General features: G+C 36.7%; 1 protein-coding gene across 2 annotated transcripts in view; it reads right to left on the bottom strand.

Moving 5' to 3' along the window:
- LOC121418293 (YLP motif-containing protein 1-like) overlaps positions 1-18,189 on the bottom strand; it is a 52,516-nt gene extending 34,327 nt beyond the window's left edge. For both annotated transcript variants that reach the window (XM_041612073.1, XM_041612075.1), the window contains exons 1-5: positions 17,225-18,189; positions 8,403-8,609; positions 2,896-6,324; positions 1,414-2,207; positions 914-1,023 (exon numbers count right to left, since the gene is read on the bottom strand). In XM_041612073.1, the coding sequence (XP_041468007.1) occupies positions 914-1,023; positions 1,414-2,207; positions 2,896-6,324; positions 8,403-8,609; positions 17,225-17,779 (5,095 nt within the window). In that variant the 5' untranslated portion in view covers positions 17,780-18,189. The remainder of the gene's footprint in view (positions 1-913; positions 1,024-1,413; positions 2,208-2,895; positions 6,325-8,402; positions 8,610-17,224) is intronic.
- Positions 18,190-24,908: the final 6,719 nt, after the last annotated feature.

Raw genomic sequence — 24,908 nt, 5'->3', positions numbered from 1 at the left:
TGCATACAAACATACTTTTTTTTTACCGAACTTCCGAACCAGGCCTTTAAGTTCGGTTCGGTTCGGTCCGGAAGTGCCAAGTTCGGCGAACTTCCGTTCGGTTCGGCGGTTCGGCTGCAGCACTAGGGTCGCTAAGTCACCGCCGAAGTCTGATGCGACGCGGTCGGGGTTACAAGCTCTCGCATAGTAAAGAAATCAAGTGATTTTTCAAGGCGAGTCTGGATTATAGTTTTATCATTTGACTTTAAAAAGCAGTACGAAAATGGCATGAGAATGTTCTTGGGGAAAGGATTAAAAAAAAAAAAAAATCTGATGAAAAAAATCATTAAAAAAAAAAGAATTCCGATTCCAAACGGGAGAATCTCCTGCTGAGCCTGAAATGTGAAATTGCTGAGAAATCGCCAACACAAGTATGGCATTCCAGCCGGAGGTCTGGTGGGTGTTTCATAAAGCTGTTTGTAAGTTATCAATGACTTTACACATGACTAGTGACCCTTTCTTGGACTAGATGACATATTACTATGTAGCTGACTTTGCACCTAAGAACATGTTAAATCCTGCGTAACTCTACAGACAGCTTTATGAAACACCCATTTGATATTTATCCAAGTAATCATAATACACTGTCTCACATGCTTCTCTGTATTAGTGATCTTCAATGCTGTCAGTTTTCTGCTTAGATATCCCGTTGTTGATAAAACAGATCTAGATTTACCTGATGTGACTTTTAACCCTGATTTTAGTTTTTTCATGAAACCCTTGTTTGCTGCCTGCTACTTCTATCCTTTAGCTTTATTGAAAGGCCAAGTCTACCCCAACATCAAATTATTCATACAAAATTAATACAGTTAAAATAAACATAATACATATCAATTGAATGAATGAATGAGTCATTCTAAACATGGGTACTTACCTCTCGTCTCTATGTCATAAGCTGGCCTGGCATTCTCAGAATGCTCATAGTCAAAGACAATAGGTGCGGACATATCTGACACCGGTGGAGAACGAGCCCTCTCAACAGGTCTATAGAGATGAATCAATAATACATCATTAAACTGCTAATCATGACAAGAACTTGAATGTTGACATTTCTGCAATAATGAAGTAAAAATATGCAATGGCCTTCCCCACAGCTGCAACCATGTGAAACTTAGACATTCAATACAAACTACTGCAACTAAAAGAGAAAGATACACAGATCATAATCAGGACAACTACATAGCACCTTTCTTTCCTGAATAATTGAATGGAGTAGCCATTTGCATTCTTTATTCTCCATTTAAGTAAAAATGGTACTACACATCATTAAATGTGTGATTTTTATTATATCAAAAAAAAATTGGGGGGGATTAATATTCATGAAGACTAAACATATGTTTTTGATTTGCCTGAAATATTGATTTTTCATCACACCTGTCTTGAGAAGAGTCTCTGGCAAAGTCCCGAGGAGGTTCCCTTTGAGCTGGCACTGGCAGGTCCCTAGGTGGCTCCCTTGGAAGGCTTCTTAATTGATCCCTTAAGGGATCTCTTTCATAGTCCCTTCTTGGGGGAGGGTACCTCATTCTTGGTCTCTCGGCTTCTGGGTAGTAGTTCTCTCTTCGGGAACGAAGAGGAGATCGAGGCCTTTCCATGCTGTAGGGTGACTTGGATCGCTCCATTCGGTCTCTATTGTCAAGGTGCCGCCTATCGCCATGTGGAGAGTCTCTTGGCTTGTCATCAGGCTGACGCACCAAAGTATCATAGAGCAGCTCTCGAAGCTTGTCAAATGCCTCTGTACTTGGCTTACCACCTCTCCTATCAGATTCCTTATAGTCTTTGTCTGGATACCTGTCTTTCCTATCCCTTTCTCGATATCGGTCATCTTTCCGATCTCTTTGGTCTCTCTGGTCTCTACGATCTCTACGATCTGGAGACCTATTGCCTTTATCTCTGCTAGGGGAGCGCGAATTCTTACTTCTTTTGGGCGGTGAATACGAAGTTCTCCTGCGAGACGGAGAGTCCCGCCTTCTTTTTCTACGATCTGGTGAGCGTGATCTAGAGCGAGACCGGCGCTTCCTTCTATCTGGTGAATGAGATCTTTTTCTCTCTGGAGATTTCTTGGATCTACGATCTGGTGACCGATATGACCGTGGGGGCGATTGGGCCTTGTTGCGGAGTGATTCATCCCGTCCCCTATCATCTTTTCTGCTTGCATCTTTCTTACTTTCCTATGACCAAAAAATAATAATAGTTATGAAGAAAAAGTCTAGTTAACTGTCATTACTTAGAACTTGATGTTATGCTAGTAATTAGGCCATTTTTCTGTTACATGATTTTTATCACTAAATTCATGGCTAAAGCCCAGTGCACACTATGAAATTTGATGTGTTCCGAATTTCAAAGAAATTGTAACAACATTTGACATGAACATTCCAGCAAATAAAATCTTAGTGATCAAAATTCAAATTGGTGGAAGGACTATACTGAAATTGAAATTCAGTCAAGTTCGAGTCTTGTTGTAGGAATAAAAGAAAATTAAATTCCAAATAGTAATGATGTCATCATCGCCTGCGACTTGAAGCCGATTAGGACATTACTCTGACCACAGGGCTTGCTGCAGAGCACATTATGATTTGACTATTCCTAACAATATGCCAAAATTCTTGGAACTTTCACATTTAATGCAAATTGCAATTTATTAAAAAATTGTGTTGCATTGCGTCGCATAGTGGTGCACTGAGCTTAAAATTGGAGATTTTAAAAAAGAAAAAAAAGGGAACTTGAAACCTATGCCCATAGAATCACAAAACATGATTCATCCATATTCTAAAGCTAATCTTATGAATTATCACAAATATTATTGTCTTTATTTCTGCAGGTAATAAAATTTCATTAAAGATATATAACTTTCATTACCTTCTTAGATTTAGGAGCGTCTTCCTCCTCATCTTCTTCTGCTGCTCTCCTGTAACTCCTTAGTGAGCTCTTTCCGTCTTTACTGAATGATGAAGGTGTGGAAGAGTTCTTTTTGAATAGCTCACCAATAGATGAAGGTGTGACCATCTTTGTTTCAGAGTCTGTCAGTAATGGTAGGGTGCTTCTGACAACTGCCCTTTGTGAAATATCCTGTGGAGGTGAACTCTCTTTAGACTCTTTTGCATCCCCCCTTGCCCCCTTTTCAGTTGACTTTGACTCTTCCTTTTCCACTTTGTTAGGTTCTTTTTTTATTGATTCATCAACTTTTGCACTGTTGAATTTGATGGATGCAGGCATATTCATGTTACCCTTTTTCCCCTTTCCTTTCTTCTTCTCCTCTGACTTTGATTCTTCTTTCTTCTTGTCTTCCTTCTTTGCCTTGACAGATTCTAACGAGTCATATCCAGCAAGTGGGCTGGGAGTTAATGTCTGTTTAGCCGATACAAAAGTACTTGCACCACCAGCATCTTTCACCATACCTGTAATTGGTATAGCTTGTCCAATTTGATATGAATGCCGAGTCAAACCCTTTGATGGTGGGGGGAAAAGAGGCTGGTTTTGACGCTTTTCAAATTCACTTTGGTTGTCTACAGGTGGTTGCTGCTCTTTACTTTCAGTGCTTGGCTGAGTTTCAGGTTCTGGTTCCATCCCTGGTGGATATGTCTCCTCCATTCCAGGAGGTGCAGGATCTTTGAAAGAAGACATTGGTTTACTTATTGGCTCCATTCCTGGAGGCACTGGCTCTTCAAATCCTGGTGGAACTATTTCTGAACCAGGAGGGTTCGGAGGAAGTCCTGTTGGAAAGGTATCTCCTGGTGGACCAACTTCTACTGGCCTTTGTTCGAACGGTGGGGGAGGTTTCCTAATTCCCAGAGGTTGGTTATACATACTATTTGCATCAAAATCTACACCAGGTGGTCCTACATCAACTCCAGGAGGACGAAGACCAGGAAAACCAATAGGACCAGGAGGACCAGGTGGCCCCCTGGTCAAACTTATGGGCAATGATCCCCTCATTGGATATGTGTTTTCTACTCCTGGAGGTCTCATGTCACTTCCTGGCAGTCCTCTGCCAACACCTGGAGGAACTATAACTGGAGGTGCTATGTCTACTCCTGGAGCTCCCTTTTCCACAACACTAGGTCCCATATCTACACCAGGTGGACCTGCATCTACACCAGGTGGACCCGCATCTACACCAGGTGGACCCGCATCTATTCCAGGAGGTCCAGCATCCATTCCAGGTGGACCAGACTTTAGTCCAGCAAGTATGTCCCCTACACCTAGTTGCCGTTTATTGGGACCTGCTGTTTCATTCTCTATTCCTGGCGGGCCACTATCCATACCAGGTGGGCCACTATCAATTCTTGATTGGTGACTGTCCATGCTGGATGAATCTCCTTTCAATCCGGCGAGAAGGCTCGCTACACCCAGTTTACTTCTATCAGATACTGGCGCATCACTACCTTGTCTTGGTGGCCCACTGTCAATCTTTCCTTGATCACTGTTCTTACGGGATGAGCTTGAGTCTCTAGCCATCATCCCTGGCTTATCCTTTCCTTGTTGACTTCTACCTTTTCCTGACTGGTCTTTTTCTATACCTGGTGGGCCGCTATTCATTTCTGATTGACGTCTATCCATGTCAGGAAGACCTCTGTAATTTCCTGGTTGTCCTTTTTCCATTCCAAGAGGGCCTTTTTCCATGCCTGGTTGTCCTCTATTGATTCCAGTAGGTCCTCTATCAACACCAGGATAGCCTCTATCCATTGCAGTAGGGTATTCTCTATTCATTCTAGGAGTGCCTCTATCCATTCCTGAAGAGCCTCTATCCATTCCAGGAGTACCTCTATCCATTCCAGGATGGCCTCTATCAATGCCTGGTTGGCCTCTATCCATTCCCACATGACCTCTGTCAATTCCTAGTTGTCTGTTATCCATGCCTGAGTGCGATCTATCCATGCCTGGTTGCCCTCTATCCATGCCTGGATGTCCTCTATCCATGCCTGGATGTCCTCTATCCATGCCCATAGGACTTCTATCCATGCCAGAAGAACCTCTATCCATTCCAGGAAGGTTCCTATCCATTCTAGAAGGACCTCTGTCCATTCCAGGGAGGCCCCTATCCATTCCAGAAGGACCTCTGTCCATTATATAAGAACCTCTATCCATTTCAAGAGGAGCTCTATCCATTCCTGGTTGTCTTCTATCTATTCCTGGTGAGATCCTATGCCTTCCATGAGGGCCGGCATCCATTTCTCTTGGGCCTCTGTCCATTACTGACGGCTCTCTATCTTGGGAATGTCTCATCATACCTTTTGGACCTTGATCCATTCCCATCTCCATTCTAGAATCAACTGCTGGTTGTGGACCTCTTTCCATTCGTTGTACTGACACTCCACCCCCTGTACCCATCATGTGTCTCTCTTCTCTCACCCTCCCAGCATCCAAACCTCGTTGATTTTCCTTATCAAGGATGTTGCTTCCCCTCTGGGAAGATGGAAAGTTTGAAGATGCGACACGACCTAGTTCTGATTCCATTTGCTTCATGAATTCTTCCATATCTTTCTTCATGTCATCTGGCTTCAGTCCTTCAGGTAATGAAAAGTCTGGCCCCATCATGCCGCCTGGCATCGGAAAATCAGGGAAAGGAAATGGAAATTCATCTGATTTCATAGCACCTGAAAACATTGCATCTAATTTTTTCATATCAGGAAAGGGGAAATTATCAATATCTCCTGGAAATGGAAGATCATCAGGAAATGGAAACGGAAAACTGTCTTTGCCAGGTACCTTACTTTTTGGGCCTGGGAGACCTGGTCCAGAATTGGACTTGTTTCCACTTTCCATTCTTGATCCTTGATCAAGTGTTTTAGGCAATGCAGGAGTTGTTCCATGACTTATTCCAGGCCCTGTTCCCATTCCACTCTCAGTTGGCTTCGGTCCCACTCCAATACCTGGACCTGTTCCAGTCCCAGAACTACTTGGGACTTTGACTACAGCCTCACTGCTTGGAACAGCACTGGTTGGCAGTATTTGTCCCATTCCAGGACCACTAGATGGAACCATTCCGTGTCCGCTTGTTGGTAATGCCACATTTGCATTCTGTGTGGTAACTGGTCCTACACCACCACTCACAGAAACAGGTGCTTGAGAAGTTTTTTGAAGTGATGCCTCTTTTATTTTAATCTGCATATCCAAGGAATTCACCATACCCTCCATCTGCGTCTGCCATGTTTTCCATTGATTTTGATATTGATCAAACTGGTCCTTGTTTGGATGTTTCTTGTGCTGTTCAACCCACTGATCGAACTGAGTTTTCCAGTCTGTGAGCTGTTTTACGCATGTAGCCTTCTTTTCTTGTAAGGTTTCCTGAAATAAGTAAACAAAGCAATGAATATCAATTAAGTTTTACTGTTTTTTATCATCTCTTTCCACATCTTGGTTGATCTATGTATATTATTTAAGGAGAATCAAACTTTGGTCATAAAATGTTGTATTAGAGAGATAAAAATAAGAAAAATCAGAATGGTGATAGTTTGAAAGTAATCGGACAAGCAATTAGAAAGTTATTGAAATTAAGATCCCTAAGACTATGTAAATTCAAATTGGCAACTGGGTAAGTAATTTATGACAAGTGGTATGGTTTTCCTGCTTTTGTAAATTGGCAGTAAAAGGGACAGGTGATGGGGATACCTTTCCCAAAAGAAATCCTGTATCTAAATTCTATATTTCCTTCAAAGCACCTTGCTTTAGTTGGAGACTAACAAGAAAATGAGGAATAGTCTCTTCTTACTCGACTCTGAACGATCTAATTCTGTAATGTCAGTTCATGATAGTGTTCATATGGGACTGAAATGAAACAGGATCAGATTCAATCCAAGTAAATGTTAAAAAAGTCATTCTCATAATGTAGGCATTAAAATGATTTAAAGTGAATTAATAATCTAATAGGTTAGAGTTATAATAAATACAACGCTTCTGGTGGTCTCGCCTGCATTACTTCATTCAAAAGAGACGCAGTGCTGACACTAGAAAGAACTAGTGTAAGATGAATAATCAATTATACACAAAAAAAGCCATTCATATAATAATAAAATACTACATGTACATTCAATGAATCTAAATGACCTTTGACTTTGATCATGTGACCAGTAACTCTTGCAAGACAATCAGTGATTGATTACCCTTATGTCTCTGTTTCATGATCTAGATTTCAGAGCTACATGTAAACTGTATGATGACATTTCCAAAAATACCCACAAGTCTGCAAATAATTTTTTTTCAGGATTTCACAATCCACAGAATCTATGAACCAATAAATTAAATCATGAATCCTGCTTGGTTTAATAGCCCATTTGTACGTTTTCTATAGTTCCAATTAGTTGATTATAGGTTTGAAAATCAAATATGTGAAATTTAAGAAAAAATAATAATTTCTTAAATTGGTTATTTTACAGTATTTTGTGATTTTTTTTACATGTTTATCTTCATTTCACCTGAGCACTTGTGTTTTAATGAGAAATCCATGGCAGCCACTAGTAGAAAAATAAAATTGTTATAATTTGGTCCTAGTTCTGATGGTTCAATATCTATGATTTCAAATAAGGGTCTGAGTCATTACATACAAGTATATTTTGAAAAGTGCTTAAAAACAATTAATAACTAACAGTTAGTTTTATCTGGCAGGGGTTGAATACACCCCCTCCAAAAAAAAAAAAACTCACCAGAAGTTGTTGAAATTTTGCATTTCACATCTTTAAATTCACGAAACAACCATCTTTTTCCTACGTTTCCTTGATATTATTTGGAGATTTAGGAAACTACCGAGAAAATGAATTCCATTCTTTATTGACTCTGAAAGATCGTTTTCAGTTGAGATCACACTCAATCAAACAACGTGGAATTCTACATGTTGATCTAAAATAATGGCATTATGGAAAACAGATGGCCTCATGCAGGGGCAGATCCCAGATATTCTAAGGGGGGGGCACATTTTCCCGAGGAACAATTTGACAAGCTAAAAAAAAGGATCCGCCAGTGGCCTTGGCTTATGAATGTACATGTAAAGAAGTGAAATGTAGAATTTCAGTAGCTCTTTCTTCTTTCCTTAGTCCAACGGTTTGCAAAAAAGGAAAATGTTTATGCTTTTTTTCATTTGAATGGCATTTAAATTTGTTGACTTTGTCCTTTTTCACATACCTGAGAGTAGCTGTCGTACACGTATGGTTCATAATTCCAGAAAAAAAATATGAGCATCTATTGCGTGTTAGGGACAATAATTTTCTGTTTCAATTACAATTCCTGGCATTTCTGGGAACCTGTAACCCAATTTCAAAGTTTATCTTAAATTCAATGATTTTTCTCATGAAAAATTAAATTATTAAGTTTGGATTCACCGGCAAACAGAAACTCATTGTGCCTACTGGTGCTAAAAAACAAGAACATACCAATTTAACATCTGCCAAGGCAGCTTCTTGACTTTGGTACCACGTTTGGTATTGTTGTTGATATGCTTGCATCTGTTTCTGGTAATTCTGCCACTGGTCTTGAGCAACTGCCTGTTGCTGTACATTTTCCACCTGTTTTCTTATGGGAGCCGTTGCTTGCCACTGTAATGCCTGATCCTGAAGACCTCTCAGCTTCACCTCTTCATTCTATTGCATTGAAAATGAAAAGGGGAATAAAACACAAACCATAAACATCATCATCAATCATTTTCATTAGAATTGCAAGATTTGCCACACATCGCCAACAAATAGTAGGGAACTTATACAATATAATCATCCTCTTAAAAATTGGGTTAACAACTAATTCATGATGTTGCTTATCTTGTCTGATACTGTTGGCCAAAACACTGTATACTTTTTTGAAAAGTAAATTGCTAAAATTATGCACATGTTTGCGACTTAACGGATTAGCATTGTTCTTACTGCATAACTGCAATAAGGCCATGCATCTTGAACTCGCCCCCCCAAAAAGGTGGTGTTGTACATGTAAGTAACTCTTTTTTTCAATTTTCATTCAGTTTTACATGCGCTATCTCAGTTGAACAGAGAGATATTGTTATGAAATTGGTATCATTTTACAGATGATCTTAATGCATTATAATGCAATAATGCATACATCATGTATGTCCATGATGTTAGAGGCTGGGAATGCAATAAACTCTACATTTGCATGCTGTAAAGAGGGGGAAAACACCTTTTAAAATCGTGGGTAATTCCAAACAGGTCTTTTTAAATATTATAGCAAGCTAAAAGAACAGCACCACTGAATGTAAATGGATTGAGACTTGTCTCTAACTGTGACTGTGTGACTACAATAATGATATACAATAAAGGCTAGGTAAAGTCCACTCCCAACAAAGAGATTAAATGAAAAGAGAGAGATAAATCACATGTAAGGATACAAGTTTATATTGAAATCTTCATCAAAATCTGATGTAAAATATGTAAGTAATTAACATTTTAAAATTCTTGCCAATATCACAAAAAGTTGAACCTTCTGGTCAGCATACAAATGAGAGAACACATAATCAACTACATGTACTCACTATTTTTGAATTTCTACACACATTTCTTATATCAAACCTGAAATATATTAATTCTTTCAGGTCTTAATTCCTTTCTGAACATATGCAACAGTGCAAAAATTATTTGTGCAGCTTAAATCTGAAAAATTGCAATATTCTACAATTCATAAAAAAAAAAAAATCTGTCTCCATGGTCTACTCTTTTTGCAAGTAACCTAACTTGTGCTTACACTGTACATTTTTTTTGGTGAAAATAAAGCACAGTTTTTGTCATAATTATAATCTGTTAATTTTAAAGAAATTTGTTTACTAAAATGCTTGACTGTATTTTCAGTTTACTCAAACATACCATCAACTGCATACCGTACTGTACTTTTTGCTGGGATGGACTTGACTTATTAATAATGACAAATTTTTCAGTCAAACCAATTAACAAACTAATTTTCAAGGTGCCAATATATCACTTAACTGAGCCACTATGCATGCAAGACATACACAAAATAGATATGACAATTTAAATGTACATGTAGCCTGTACATTTAGGTAGGCCTTCTAGAAGGAGTAGAAACATGTGTCGGGGAGACCGGGGTTAGTTGGAACATGGGGTAAGTTGAAACATTGTAATTTTCTTTAAAGCCTGTAAAATAAATTTGTGCAATACTGCCCTCAATTTATTGCAATAATAATTCAACACTGTTGCATTATTAATAGCAATAAATTGAGGGCAGTATCAAATAAATTTATTTTACAGGCGTTAAAGAAAATTACAATGTTTCAACTTACCCCATGTTCCAACTAACCCCGGTCTCCCCTACATGTACATGTACTTGATTCTCATGATTGTGATTATCCCCAATGCAATCAATGAATCCAGAAATCACCATTTGGATTTTGGACCATGGGTTTATTGTCATTACGATCATAATAAGACCAATTTGTAAGGAAAAAAATAGATCCATGTATATTGGTTTCTGCTGGGGATGCTTAAGATGATCAGCAACAATTGGAACACCTCTGGCAGTCTTGTGAACTTGAATTATGCAATTCAAATGCACGCATGAATGTTGACTTTGTTTGCAACACCGAAATCTCAAACACTTTCTCTTTTCCATTTGTACCCTTAAAGGTCAAGTCCACCCCAGAAAATTGCTGATTTGAATTGATAGAGAAAAGTCACACAAACTTAATACTGCAAATTTCATCGAAATCGGATGTAAAATAAGAAAGTTATTGGTCGCATGTCATAAGGTGGTCCAATTTCGCGAACAGGGTAAAAATGGTCAAAAATTTTATTATTTGATATGTTATAGCCAAGGCTCGACATTAGCGGTGGCCCGGTGGCCCGGGGCCACCAAAAATTCATCTCGGGCAACCATTATTGAAAAATATTAAGTTTTGGTGGCCCGAATCGGGCAACCAATAATTTTCAAAGTAGCGCAATTTTTCTCCCGATTTTGCATGCATTTATCAACTTTCTACAGTTCAAATTGCAAGCCAATTCGTCATGCGCCTTTTTTGTTAATCTACACACAAAAACACACACAATGATTGCACAGTCATGACAGTATGTAGGCCTACCGCTAGCATACAGTAACTATTATTCAGCCGGCAATGCCGGCTGTCTGGCTGAGCTTTGCATGCGTGAAACCACTGCAGCTGGCTGTGCGCTAGCAGACTATTCAGACTCGGGGAGCTGCGATGCGAAATGTTACTGCTAAGAAATCTTCCACAGAACTTTGAAAATCTACGTCAAAGTCACATTTTACACCAATGAAATGCCCTTCTACAGTCCATATTACTGAAACCTGATAATTTGCAAGCATTAAAAGGTGGAATTATGACCTCTCTTTTGACTCAAAAAGACCGATTTTCCAAATGCATTAATACACATAAAACACATAGGTGAGTACATCACAGTCCCACATGTGCATTTGTATGTATGTTGATATTTGGTTTATTTTCGAAGCTGTCTTGAATAGACAGCTTCTTTCTTGTTTATAAATGACTTCTTAAACCACTCTTAAGGAAGTAAATACTTTGGGAAGGCATTTTATTGATATGAAATGTGAATTTTTTCCATCATTTTGTCAAATATAGGGAAGGAATTTTCTCACTGTTTTTTCCAGATATCTTGCCGTTTTCTTATTTTTTTCTGTCAATTTTTTTTACAGTGATTAAACCATTTATACCCCTTCCCATCAAATATGCCTGATTAAAGACCATGTTTCTACTGAATAATAATAATATTTTTCCCCATTTTTTCTGATAATTTTGTCTTATTCATTTTTCTTACATTTTCTTTTGTTTTTTCTCAATTTTTTTTCCTGTTCTTTGTTTTTTTCTTACTTCATTTTTTTATTTGTCTTATTTCACTTATTCGTTTTTACAATTTTTTTTTTCAATATACTATTCCAAAAAGGAAGGAAAAATCATTGTTTTGTAAATCAATCTGAGTTTGCTATATGAAATATTTATTTACTTTACCATTATGAGTGTGTATCTATACGGAGATTAAAAGTCCACACAACCTGGGAACAATACAATTCTTTTATTCTCTTTCAATCATTTCATATTCACAATGATAGAACAATTTATATATTACCACAAAATAAGCAAAGTAAAATAACAGCAAGCACGATTTACATACAAGATGTACAAAGAATAGTGGTACGTGGTAGTGACTGCAGAATATTTCAGTTTGTTTTATTCATTTTTAATTAATGTTTTTCTTTATATTTTTCGGGCCACCAAACTTTACTAATGGGCCACCAAAAAAATTATTTGAAGGTTTTGGTGGCCCGAACGGGCCACCACCAAAAAAAGTTAATGTGGAGCCTTGTTATAGCTATTACCATTCTCTGCATAATGAAAAAGTTTTAAGTCTCGAAAACCGTTATTTTTCCTTAAAATGACTAATTAACAGCTAATTATTACATAGATGTCAATATAAATGTGAATTTTGAAATGCGTTTTTCTCAAATTGGACCTGCTGCACATAAAATGGTGTCAAAAGTTAATGCAACATTGGATCACCCTAGTATTTTGCAGTTATAATCTTGAAACATCAATGATTAAATCTGTACCAAAAATAAAATAATTATCTATTTTATGCATGTTAATTATACTAATTAATTAACAGTATTTAATTTCACATTTCTGCCCCAAAAATACCTGTCACTGTATTTGTATGCGTGGCAAAATGACAACATCATGGGTAGAAATGTTTGTTGCAATGATAAACAACATTTGTACTAAAAATTAAGATTACAAATTATATAATTAACCAAATCTCTCCGGTTTACTAATTGATAAGGTTGCTTCAGATCAGAGCTGACCTACACATGTATTCCATTGCTGCATATTTTCAAAATTGTCAAATTTTTATGACATTTAGTTGTTCCCTGCTTTAAAACGCCCAGAAATATGAGGATATCAGTCATATTACATATTATAGTAAGTTGTTAATTAGGTTTAATTAATATTTTATCATTTACCGCATCCACCGGCTCCGCCACCCCTGTTACTTCAAACTTAATGTGCTTTAGTTTTTGTTCCTGATATTGTATTGATCTGATTCATAGTAATATATTTAGCCTATAGTTCTAGCTTCAAAATGAGATATTACTCAATAAATTTGGTCAAGATGCTGTGATGTAGCAACAATTTATCCATGGCACCGTGTGGAAAATTGTTCATACGCCACCCTTTTTGCATACCCAACTTATGACATGCGACCTATTACATTTTTTAAGTTTCGCTTATTTTTCACAAAACAGTTAAATGCACAACTCAGCGATGTGCAAATGAGAGAGTCGATGATGTCCATCACTCACTATTTCTTTTGTTTTTTATTGTTTGAATAATACAATATTTCATTTTTTACAGATTTGACAACAAGGACCAACTTAACTTAACCATAAAGTGTTAAAATTATGGCATTTCCACATGTTCAGGGAGAAATAAAACTTCTTTCCCTTGACAAGGAGAAAATTAGAATATTTCATATAGTCATCAGTCTGCCAAATTGCATATCGACCAGGATGTGCATATTACTGTTTTTTGTAATAAAGCAAAACTTTAAAATGTCATAACTTTCCTATTTTACATCCGATTTTGATGAAATTTTCAGTTTTTTGCCTGTTGGATTTTTCTCCTATTTTTCAAATAAATGTTTTGTCGGGGTGGACTTGTCCTTTAAGTGTAACAATGATGGGGCAATGTTTGGATGTCCAGTTGACTGGCCTCGTTGTCAATGTAATTGTTGGTGTCCTTATTCATTTTCCCGTAACATGATAAAATAGGGACACATACAGTTCTTTACTTTTGAAATCTTGGGATTTACATGTACATGTAACTGCATTTTATCAAATGAAGGTCATTATTTATTCTGTAAGTGTCAATCAAATTCATATGATAATTTCATGGTTTTTTTTTGGCCCTAGCTAGGTCTAAATCAAGTTTGACCACCATTTATGTGAGTGCGTTGTGTATGTGATTTCAGAGTAAACGAGCTGTTGTGTATTTTAAGAAATTTGACTCTTCTAAACTTCAGAAATATATAAAGTGGTATGTTGTTGCAGTAACAAAATGGTAATAGGGCATATTTCATTTTTCACTATTTTTCTTGTATTTTGGTACAGAATGGAAGACACAACTTTTGACCATTTTTTCCCAAAGTATACATATGAAAATAAACTTTTTTATTTCTTGTTCCTGAAACTATCATGTATGAAGGACTTAAAGTATTAAAAAATTCAAGAAAATATTGAATTTGAATTTTTAAGCTCATGTCCACCAACCTGTGGAATTGCCCATTGGTGAATGTTAACAGGAAAAAACTGTTAAATGCCTATGGTGTAAATGTAATCCTGAAAGCTGTGTTTAATTATAGAGAAGAAAATGTAAATTTATATAATGAAAAATTACTCATTTTGGCCTTGGTGTCAGAGATATTCACATTTACAATATGTGAAGAATCTTAGAAGTATTATTTAGTCTAAAGATTGTTTAGACCTTAAAGGAATGTGATCTGGGCTGGAAATATCTATATCTTAACATAGAGTAGAATTCATTGAGCAAAATTTCATCAAAATCGGATAACAAATAACAAAGTTATTGAATTTTAAAATATAGCAATATTTTGTGAAAACAATCGTCATGAATATTCATTAGGTGGGCTGATGATGTCACATCCCCACTTTCCATTTTCATATGTTATATTTTATTACATAAAATCATAATTTTTCATTATTTCATACTTGTGTGAATAATATGTATTCCTTTTAATGAAATAAGTTGCAGCAATAAATATCTAATGCACTAAATCAGTTGTCAAACTCAAACCAATTTCTTTTAGTTTTTGGAGGAAAAACATGTGAATAAACCTAATTTCTTGAAATGAAATACAAAGAACAAGTGGGGATGTGACATCATCAGCCCACCTAATGAATATTCATGACGATTGTTTTCACAAAATATTGCTATATTTTAAAATTCAATAACTTTGTTATTTGTTATCCGATTTTGATGAAATTTTCGGCATTTTGCTCAGTGAATTCTATTCTATTAAGCTACATGTATTAATACTTTCAGCCCGGACCATCCCTATAAATCAGATGAACACAGCAGACATACCAACCATTGTAATGGTAATACAGGCAAAAATAGCAAAGACATTACATGTATATCTTTTTTTCACAAAAAAGTAAATGTTCTCGTTGATTTTGAAGTAACTTCTTGACCATAAACCCAATAACATTATGCTAGAAAGGTCCAATTTTGTACTCAACAGCAATGTATTTATTTTAGTCATTGGGGGACTATACAAATTAACAGGTATTAAAAACAAGTGGAATGCCTCTGGCGGTCTCACCTGCATCACGCGATTCAATATACATGTAGCAGCAGTGCTGACTTTGAAAACTACTATAACTCACACAAGATGTTCAGTGATACTTGGTTACTCTATTTCCACATTTCATGAACAAAACCAATACACTTACAGAGATATGATGGTAATTCAACAAATACCCCCCAACGTGGCCAAAGTTCATTGACCTCACATGACCTTTGACCTTGATCATGTGACCTGAAACTCGCACAGGATGTTCAGTGATACTTGATTGCTATTATGTCCAAGTTTAATGAATCAGATCCATAAACTATCAAAGTTATGTTGGTAATTCAAAAGATACCCCCAATTCGGCCAAAGTTCATTGACCATTGACCTTGGCCATGTGACACAAAATGCGCACAGGATGTTCAGTGATACTTGATTACTCTTATGTCCTAGTTTTATGAACTAGATGTACATGTAGACCAATAAACTTTCAAAGTTATGATGGTAATTCAACAAATATCCCCAATATTGGCCAGTTCATTGACATTTGACATTGGTCATGTGACCTGAAACTTGCAAAGGATGCTCAGTGAAACTTGATTACTCTTACATGTATGTCCAAGTTTCATGAATAAGATCCATAAACTTTCAAAGTTATACTACATGTACTGTAATTCAACAAATACCCCCAATGTGGCCAAAGTTCATTGACCTTAAACGACCTTTGACCTTGGTCATGTGACCTTAAACTCGCACCGGGTGCTCAGTGATACTTGATTACTCTTATATGTATGTCCAAGTTTCATGAATCAGATCCATAACCTTTCAAAGTTATGATGGTAATTCAACAAATATCCCCAACTTGGCCATACATGTATTTCATTGACCTTAAATGACCTTTGAGCTCAGTCGCGTGACCTTGAACTCGCACAGGATGCTCAATGATACTTGATTACTCTTATGTCTACGTTTCATGAATCAGATCCATAAACTTTTTAAGATACACGTATGATGGTAATTCAACAAATACCCCGAACTTGGCTAAAGTTCACTACAACCTACACATGTCTTGCTTTTGCTATGTACACGTAGGGGAGACAAAGGCAGAGTCATGGCTGTCAATTGAATGCTACATGAACTTGCATTTTCAGTGCTATCTGACATGTTTCATTCTGGAACACTGAGCTGAAGCAATTGACAAGATTAATCATGATTCAAAATGAACAAATGTTGTTATGTCACCCATTCTTACTTGTAAGAGTCAATGTTTCAGAGAGTATAAATTTGGAAAAAAAAATAAACAAAACAATGTGCATCATCATAATGTATATTTATATTGGATGGGTCAGAATAGGAAACCAGAAATATTCCAAGAGTTTGGGAAAATATTGACCCTAACGTAAAGGAGTGGAATATTTCTGGTATTTCATGAAATAAAGCCATCCAATATAATTATTATCATCTACACAACTCCCCCCGGGGCCTTCATTTTTTCTGACCGTGAACGGTGCATCACTGACCTGTTTGTGTCCTACGTTTTGATGAAATTTCTTAGTTTTGAAGTATGTTTTTGTTGCCGTTTAAATTTGAAAATCGAATTTGTACACAATCTAAAATTCATATAATTTTGCTGATGATGAGAGAGGTGCCACCAGCATGGGAATTCCCAACCCATAAAAAAAGGTATATTCTAAAATAGCTCCATAAAAAGGAGCAATCATAATTTACATGAGTATATTATTTACAGATCTTCTCGTATACAGCTGGCAGCTGTCTGCTTCGAGGAGTAGCCTACATTTTATTTTTTTTATTTCTTTATTTAGATATAAAACATCTTCTCCTTATCTGAGTTCTAATAAAAGAAATTAAAATGTGAGCGGGAAAACAAAAAAACTGACCTCTGATGTCTGCGGCATACCAACTACAGCTTCAGCAGCTTCAGCTTGCTTGACCAACACCTGAACAGGCTCGGGCAACATATGTGTTGGCCTTGTTGGACTTGGTCCTGGAATTGTAGGCCCCTGTGGACCTTGCCCTTGACCATGATGTGGGCCAGACATCATTGGCGGTCCTCTTGGTCCAGGTGGCCTTGGTCCTGGTCCCATCATCCTCATGCGCATGCCAGGTTCTGGTCCTGGTGGTCCGTGGCCGTGCCAATTCCCTGGTCCTGGCCCAGGGCCCGGCATGGGTCCTTGTCCTTGAGGTCCCATGTTGTCCATTCGCATTCTCATAGGATGTGGGCCTGGCGCTGGCCCATTCCCAGACGGTCCTCGCATAAACATTGGTCCGGGTCCTGATCTTGGTCCACCATGAAATGGAGGGCGGTTCGGCATCCGTTGCATTCGCATATTCCCTGGGCCTGGCCCGCGCCCACCATGCCCATGCCCGCCGGGGCCACCGCCACCGGGCCCACCAAAGCCGGGTCCCCGAGGCCTTTCCCAGTTGTTGAACATGATGACTGGTCACTGATCACAAAAAATGCATGAGAAGAAGTGAGATGAGGCTCATCTGCAGCACCAGTGCCAGTGCCAGTGGCAATGCAATTCGCCAGTTCGACTTCTTTCTCGTTCGATCGGTAACGACTCGTTAACCGACTGGAGCTAGATTAAAGATACTAAGATAGTAAATAACGTTAAATCTTGACAGGCCCTCTGTCTCTTGGATTGGCGACGTCTCCTACTAATCTCTTGAGGCTCGAAGCATGCTAATCAAAACCCCAGGGCCTTGCTTGGTCGGTCATCATTCTCACAACAGCGTCCCGATCCGGATCCCATGCCATGGCATTATTGCATTGAAACTCGATCAGGCAAGCGCATATGAATATCACACACGCGCGTGTACTCGTACACGTAATGCAGTTATGACTGACATGAAAGCATGGGGGCTTCGCTGCGATATACAATGCGTTTGTATCACACACACACAAACAATATAGTGCAGTTCAGCGAAATTAATTTGAAGAGCGCCATCAATATGATTTATCAACCACTGTCACTGCTCTCCCCACTTTTCCTTTATCTGTAGAATCAAACGATGAAAGTATGCCAAAGAAGGAAAAAATAGACAAAAAAAAACAAGAAGGCATGGCTGGTGGAGGGGGGGGGGGGAACTCCCTCCAGGGTGATCAGATTTTGGAAAATGAAATACGGGACAATCGACAAACAAACATCAACAAAGAAGGCTACACAGTGTGAGACTTGTGGAAAAAAATAAATTGGAAGGGAGGGTGAACTAAATAAATAAGGAGAGAAAGAAAAGACGAAAGAAAAGGAATGAATTGTGAAGAAAGAAAGAAAAGTGAAGGAAAAATATAAAAAAGTAAAAGAAATTTAGAATAAAAGAAGGATGAAAGAAAACATAAGAGAGGGAAAAAAGGTCTCCGTCATTCTTTGAAATGAATATAGAAAGAAAGAAAAAGAAAGGAAGGAAAGATGAATAAATGTGCGAAAGACAAAATGAAGAGAAGGGAAAAAGAAAGTAAGAAAAAAGGAGAAAAAGAATGAAGGAAAGAAAAATGTTTCCTTCATTCTTTGAGATAATGAAAGGAAAAAACAAAGAAAGAAGAAACACAGGAAGGGAGGAAAGCTAGAAGGAAGGGAAAATAGAATAAGGAAAGGAATTAGAGGGGAAAATAAAACAAAGAATTGAAAAAGGGGGAAGAGAGGGAGGGAATAATGATTGGAGGGGAAAATTAAAAAGAAAAGATGGAAGGAGAGAAAGAACGAAAAGGAGAGGAAGGGAGAAAAAGCAAATAAAATTTTAAGAAAAGAAAGAATGAAGGAAATAAAAAAGGAAATTTAATGAAGAAGGAATTAAAGTAAGAGAAAGAAGGAAAGAAAGAAAATCAACTCAGAGAGGGAAAGGTTCAGGAAGAAAAATAGAAAATAAAGATAGATGGAACAAAAAAGGCAAGCAGGAGGGATATATATAAAAAGAAGAAAAATATGGATAGAAAAAAAGTAAGGGAAAAAAAGTTCAAACTTCAAGCAAACAAAAAAAAATCCAATCATCTAACAAAAAACATAATGAAATTTGGTGTTTTTAAATATATTTTTAAAATTAAAAACAAAACTAAAATGTTTTAGAAATGAATACAATTTAAAAGTGAAAATTTGTCAAACTTAAAAATTAAATGAAACATGGCGGCATCATATACGCACCAAGACTTAAAACGAAAGCTGAAACAACTATCTATTTATGAAAACTCAATAACTTGTTCCTCCGATCACACCTCCAAATCAGTAGTCTGAAAATCCATAATATAAATAGAAAAATTTCCCACCGATTTAGGGAATAATTTCTTGGAAAAACTGTTCGGATTGTTTGCACCATTGTTAATCTGCTCCGATCCCACATACCTAGCCTGCCAGACACAAGCAGGAGGCCAGTTCGTTGGCAATGTATTAGGTTAGTAAGAAAATCACAGTTATCGATTTTATTGTTGTCTTTGCTTCGTCATTTTGTTGGTTACTTGATGAAAATTGGTCACTTTATATATTAACTACATTTTGTTCAATGTATTCTGAAATACGGGACAAATAGGCGTCCCGGGAAGGGGTTGTCGGGACGCCGGGACAAGAGAGCAAAATACGGGACGATCCCGGGAAATACGGGACGTCTGGTCACCCTGACTCCCACAGTAAAATTATACCCAACCCCCCCCCAAAAAAAAGAAGAATCAAACATCCTTAAAAGGGATGGTCTGGGCTGAAAATATTTATATCTAAATAATTATAAATACAGTAAAATTCACAGAGCAAAATTCTGAAAATTTCATTAAAATCAGATAACAAATAAAGTTATTGAATTTATCAATATTTTGTGAAAACAGTTATATGCACATTGTCAAGAATATTCATTAGGTGGGCTGATGATGTCACATCCCCACTTTCCCTCTTCTTATGTTATTACATGAAATCATCATAAATATTTCATTTTTTTTCATACAATGATGTGTCTCCATTATGATGAAATAAGTTGCGACAATAAATAACTAATGCACTTAATCAGTTGTCCAGTACTGTGTGCTCATCACTGGCGACTGACTGGAATACTCCCCAGGGAGTGGAGGATGTGCATACATTGTGTGCGGGAATGACTGATTGCATCCGATGACTGGGGTAATAATGTATAAACCCCTCAAAAAAGTTTGGGAATCTGACTTTGGCCATTACTTTCTCCCAATTTTACACAATGCATATTTGCCACCATATTCAAAAGGTCACTTCTTTAAAAATGATACCATGCTTGTTAATATCATGCCATCACAAAAAGAGTAGGATTCAAAAGTGTTGGATGAGGTCTGAATTGTACAATTCAGACCTCATCCAACACTTTTGAATCCTAAAGCTGCAAAACGAGCAAAAACAGTTTGAGAATCTGAATTTGACCAGTAATTTCTCCCAACTCCCAATTTTACACAATGCATATTTTATATCATTCAAAAGATCATTTAATCTTCTTTAAAATGATACCATGCTTAAGATCATGCCATCACAAAAAGAGCAAGATTCGAAAGTGTAGGATGAGGTCAGAACTGAAAAGCTGCAAAACGAGCAGAAATTGTCATGAACGGTCTATACAGATCATGATTCTTTTCATGACCAAATTACAGATGAAAATCCATTCAAATCAAGCCCCTACTTCTGCAGTGATGGTTCTGTGAGATAACATGGTTTGAGTCGTGGTTTGAAATACCCATGCCTGTTTGTTTGCTTGCTTATGCAGAGGTGTGTTTGATTCCATGTTAATGTTGATGTTAGGGTGCATGAGAATAATTAAAAGAAACTGCTGAGAAACTCACTCATTACCACTGAAAAAAGAACAGTGACATTCAATATTGTGCAATTTTGCAACTTTTAAACTTTGACCTTGCCCCGCATTTCAAGGCACTGCACCTCCATTTGAACCATAATCACATCATGTTACTGTACGATTTTAAAGAAAATTAAATGATCTGTTCAATCATAGTAATTACACATTGATATTTACTTAAACTGAGGTGAAATCATCGAACAAAGTCAAAAGAAACAGCTGAGAAACTCACTCATCACCACGGAAAAAAGAACAGTGACTTCCAATATTGTGTTATTTTGCAGCTTTTGAATTTTGACCTTGCCCCACATTTCAAGGCACTGCACCTTCCCTGTGAACGATAATCACATCATGTAGGGTATCATTTTAAAGAAAATTAAATGTTCTACTTATTGATATTAATTGCACTTTGACATTTACTAAAATCGCAGAGGGATTATCGATCAAAGTCAGATTTCCAAACTTTTTTTTGAGGAGTTTATCTGTAAAGCGCTTGGACACGTCGTTCCGATGTATTAAGCGCTATATAGAAGCGGATTATTTTTCAATCCAAATTTTTTTTAGTTCTTGGTAGAAATTATTTGAATAAACCTAATTTCATATAATAAAATACAAAAGAACAAGTGGGATATCACATCATCAGCCCACCTAATGAATGTTCATAAAGACACGCCTAGAACTGTTTCACCGGAATAATGCAAATCTCTAAAATTCAATAACTTTTCCGCATTTTGGTCTGTGAATTTTACTCTTTTATTGAGATATAAATATTTCCAGCCTGGACAATCCCTTTAATTTATTTGGGAGCCCGTTTTAGGAGTGATTTCTTTCTTTCGTTTTTGCTTTTCAATCTGTCAATTTCTAAATAAAGGCACAAAGTCAGGCCTGGATCCGCAGCTTTGAAGGGTATACCAGAGGAGCAGTTTTCCATTGACCAGTAGGGGAAAGGGGACTTCTTATCTTCATTTTCATCCCCCAACCCCTCTCTCTTCCTCCTCTTCTCTCAAGTCTCTCTCCCCATGGACCTATCGTAATATGTCCATGCTCTCCCTAATCGCCCCTTTCCCTCTCTATCTCAAGCTCACTCACCTGCCCAGTCCCCCCCCCCCTCAGTCCTTTTACTTTGTGATCACTGTTTTTACTCGTTTCGTCCTGTTCACTTTGTTTAGTGTTGCCCTCGTTATACCTTGTCCGTAGGCCTATACTTTGAAAGGTCAAGTCCACCCCTTAAAAATGTCAATAGAGAAAAATCAAACAAGCATAACTAGAGCACTTCAACATTTTGCTTATTATTCACAAAAATATGCACAACTCAGTGACATGCAAATGACAGAGAGTCAATGACTTTCATCACTCACTATTTCTTTTGTTTTTTATGTGATATTCGGTTTTTACTGATTAGACATTAAGGACCAACTTTACTGGACCAAAATATGTTATAACAATGGTAATACAACATTTTCAGGGAAGATTAAAACTTTGGTTCACAGCACAATGAGGCAAATATTAGAATATTTCATGTAATTTTTTTCTTTTTTTATATTTTATCCGATTTTGATGAAAATGACACAAATTTATGGTAAAAATAGCAGAAAAATAATTAAAAAATAATCCCAAGAGTTTGACAAAAATCTATTCAAGAATAAAAAAGTTAGAATTTTGATTTTTTTGATTGGTGACGTCATATGCAGCAACTTTCCTACATATCGTATGGTAAAAAAGTACATGAAATGAAATTTTCTCAGAAAATTTGATGTTTTTTACTGTACCTTCGGTAAATCAATAGACAAATCATTTTACACCAGTTCCAACATAAAAACAAAAATATGTAATCGCGAACCATTAAAAATCGAAATAAATTAATTTTATATCACATAATATGGGGCAGCTTCTCGTTTATGATGTCACAAATCAAATTCTAATAACTTTCTTAATCTTTAAAGGTAAAGTCCACCTCAGAAAAATGTTGATTTGAATCAATAGAGAAAGATCAGACAAGCACAATGCTGAAAATTTCATCAAAATCGGATGTAAAATAAGAAAGTTATGACATTTCAAAGTTTTGCTTATTTTCAACAAAATAGTTGTATGAACGAGCCAGTTACATCCAAATGAGAGAGTCGATTATGTCACTCACTCACTATTTCTTTTGTTTTTTATTGTTTGAATTATACAATATTTCAATTTTTACGAATTTGACAATCAGGACCTCCTTGCCTGAAGCACAAAATGTTAAAATAATGGAATTCCACCTGTTTAGGGAGGAATGAAACATCATTTTACATGACAATGACGAGAAAATCAAAATATTTCATATTTCTTATAATAAAATACAAAAGAAGTAGTGAGTGAGTGATGTCATCATCTCTCTCATTTGGATGTAACTGGCTCATTCATATAACTATTTTGTTGAAAATAAGCGAAACTTTAAAATGCCATAACTTTCTTATTTTACATCCGATTTTGATGAAATTTTCAGTGTTGTGCTTGTTCAATTTTTCTCTTTTTATTCAAATCAAGTTTTTGTTGGGGTGGACTTGTCCTTTAATGGATTTTCCTCAAACATTAAGAAATATGCTATTATTTTTTTCTGCTGGAGACCCCCCCCCCATGGGCCCTAAGAAATTTATACAACAGTGATACACAAGTAAATGCAGTGTCTATAATATGAAAATGAAGAGTCAATGTCACAGTGTCTGTTTCATTGTTTCAAATACATTTCAATCTGTGATTGTGATTTATTACTCGGGATCTTCTTCACTGTCCAAATAATCAATTTACAACACTGCAGATTCTACGAGTAGTACATGAAGAATAGTGACAGTGTAACAAAATAAGCTTTTTCATCTGTATAAAAACCAATTAGCTCAATATAGATCATAAAGAATGAAGAAAATAATTATAAAATGAACAAGTGGACACCTCTGGCAGTCTCGCCTGCATTACGCATTTGATATAGCAGCAGTGCCTACTTTGAAAACACCAACTGAATAATCATTCACAAAAGAAAACACTATGTCCATCGACCCAACATGGCCTTTGACCATGATCATGTGACCTACGACTTGTGCAAAACATACTTGATTACGCTTATGTTTATGTTTCATGAAGCACATGTAAACTTTCTAAATACCCCGAACACGGCTAAAGTTCATACATGTGTAGATCTTTAATGACCTCTGATCTTGGTCATGTGACCAGAAACGCGCACACAGGATATTCAGTTACTTGACTACATGTATCTTTATGTCCAAGTTTCATGAACTAGGTCCACATACTTTCTAAGTTATGATGATATTTCAAAAACATAACTTTGGTTAAGATTTCAATGTTGACGACGCCGCCGCCGTCGGAAAAGTGGTGCCTATAGATCGCACTGCTATCATGGCTATGCAAGCGAGACAAAAATGACATAAATTTCTTGTTTTACACTACATATTCTGTTACTCTTAATCAAGTCAATTTGAAGTTAGATATACATGTATTCTCCTATGTTCACTTTGTCAAAGCAATAAAAAGAACTGCCAGTATGGATTCTCAATCTAAACTGGGAATGTTTCATGCATCTGCAATTTTGTCATTTCTCAAAAGATTTTCAACACTTCACTTCCAAAATTTTCAAAACCTTTCATAATTTAATAAATCAACATGCCCACATTCATTCATTTATGGTTCTACAATGTAAGTAAATATTTTTTCAATATTCAGTTGTGCAAATCGTTTTATAGCTCTGAACAGGACAGCTGCAGCTGTGCTATGAACAACATG

The sequence above is a fragment of the Lytechinus variegatus genome, chromosome 7 (genome assembly GCF_018143015.1).
Source record: "Lytechinus variegatus isolate NC3 chromosome 7, Lvar_3.0, whole genome shotgun sequence".
Lineage (NCBI taxonomy): Eukaryota > Metazoa > Echinodermata > Echinoidea > Temnopleuroida > Toxopneustidae > Lytechinus > Lytechinus variegatus.
Note: the sequence above shows the minus strand (reverse complement) of the source record. Positions and strands in the feature narration are given on the sequence as shown.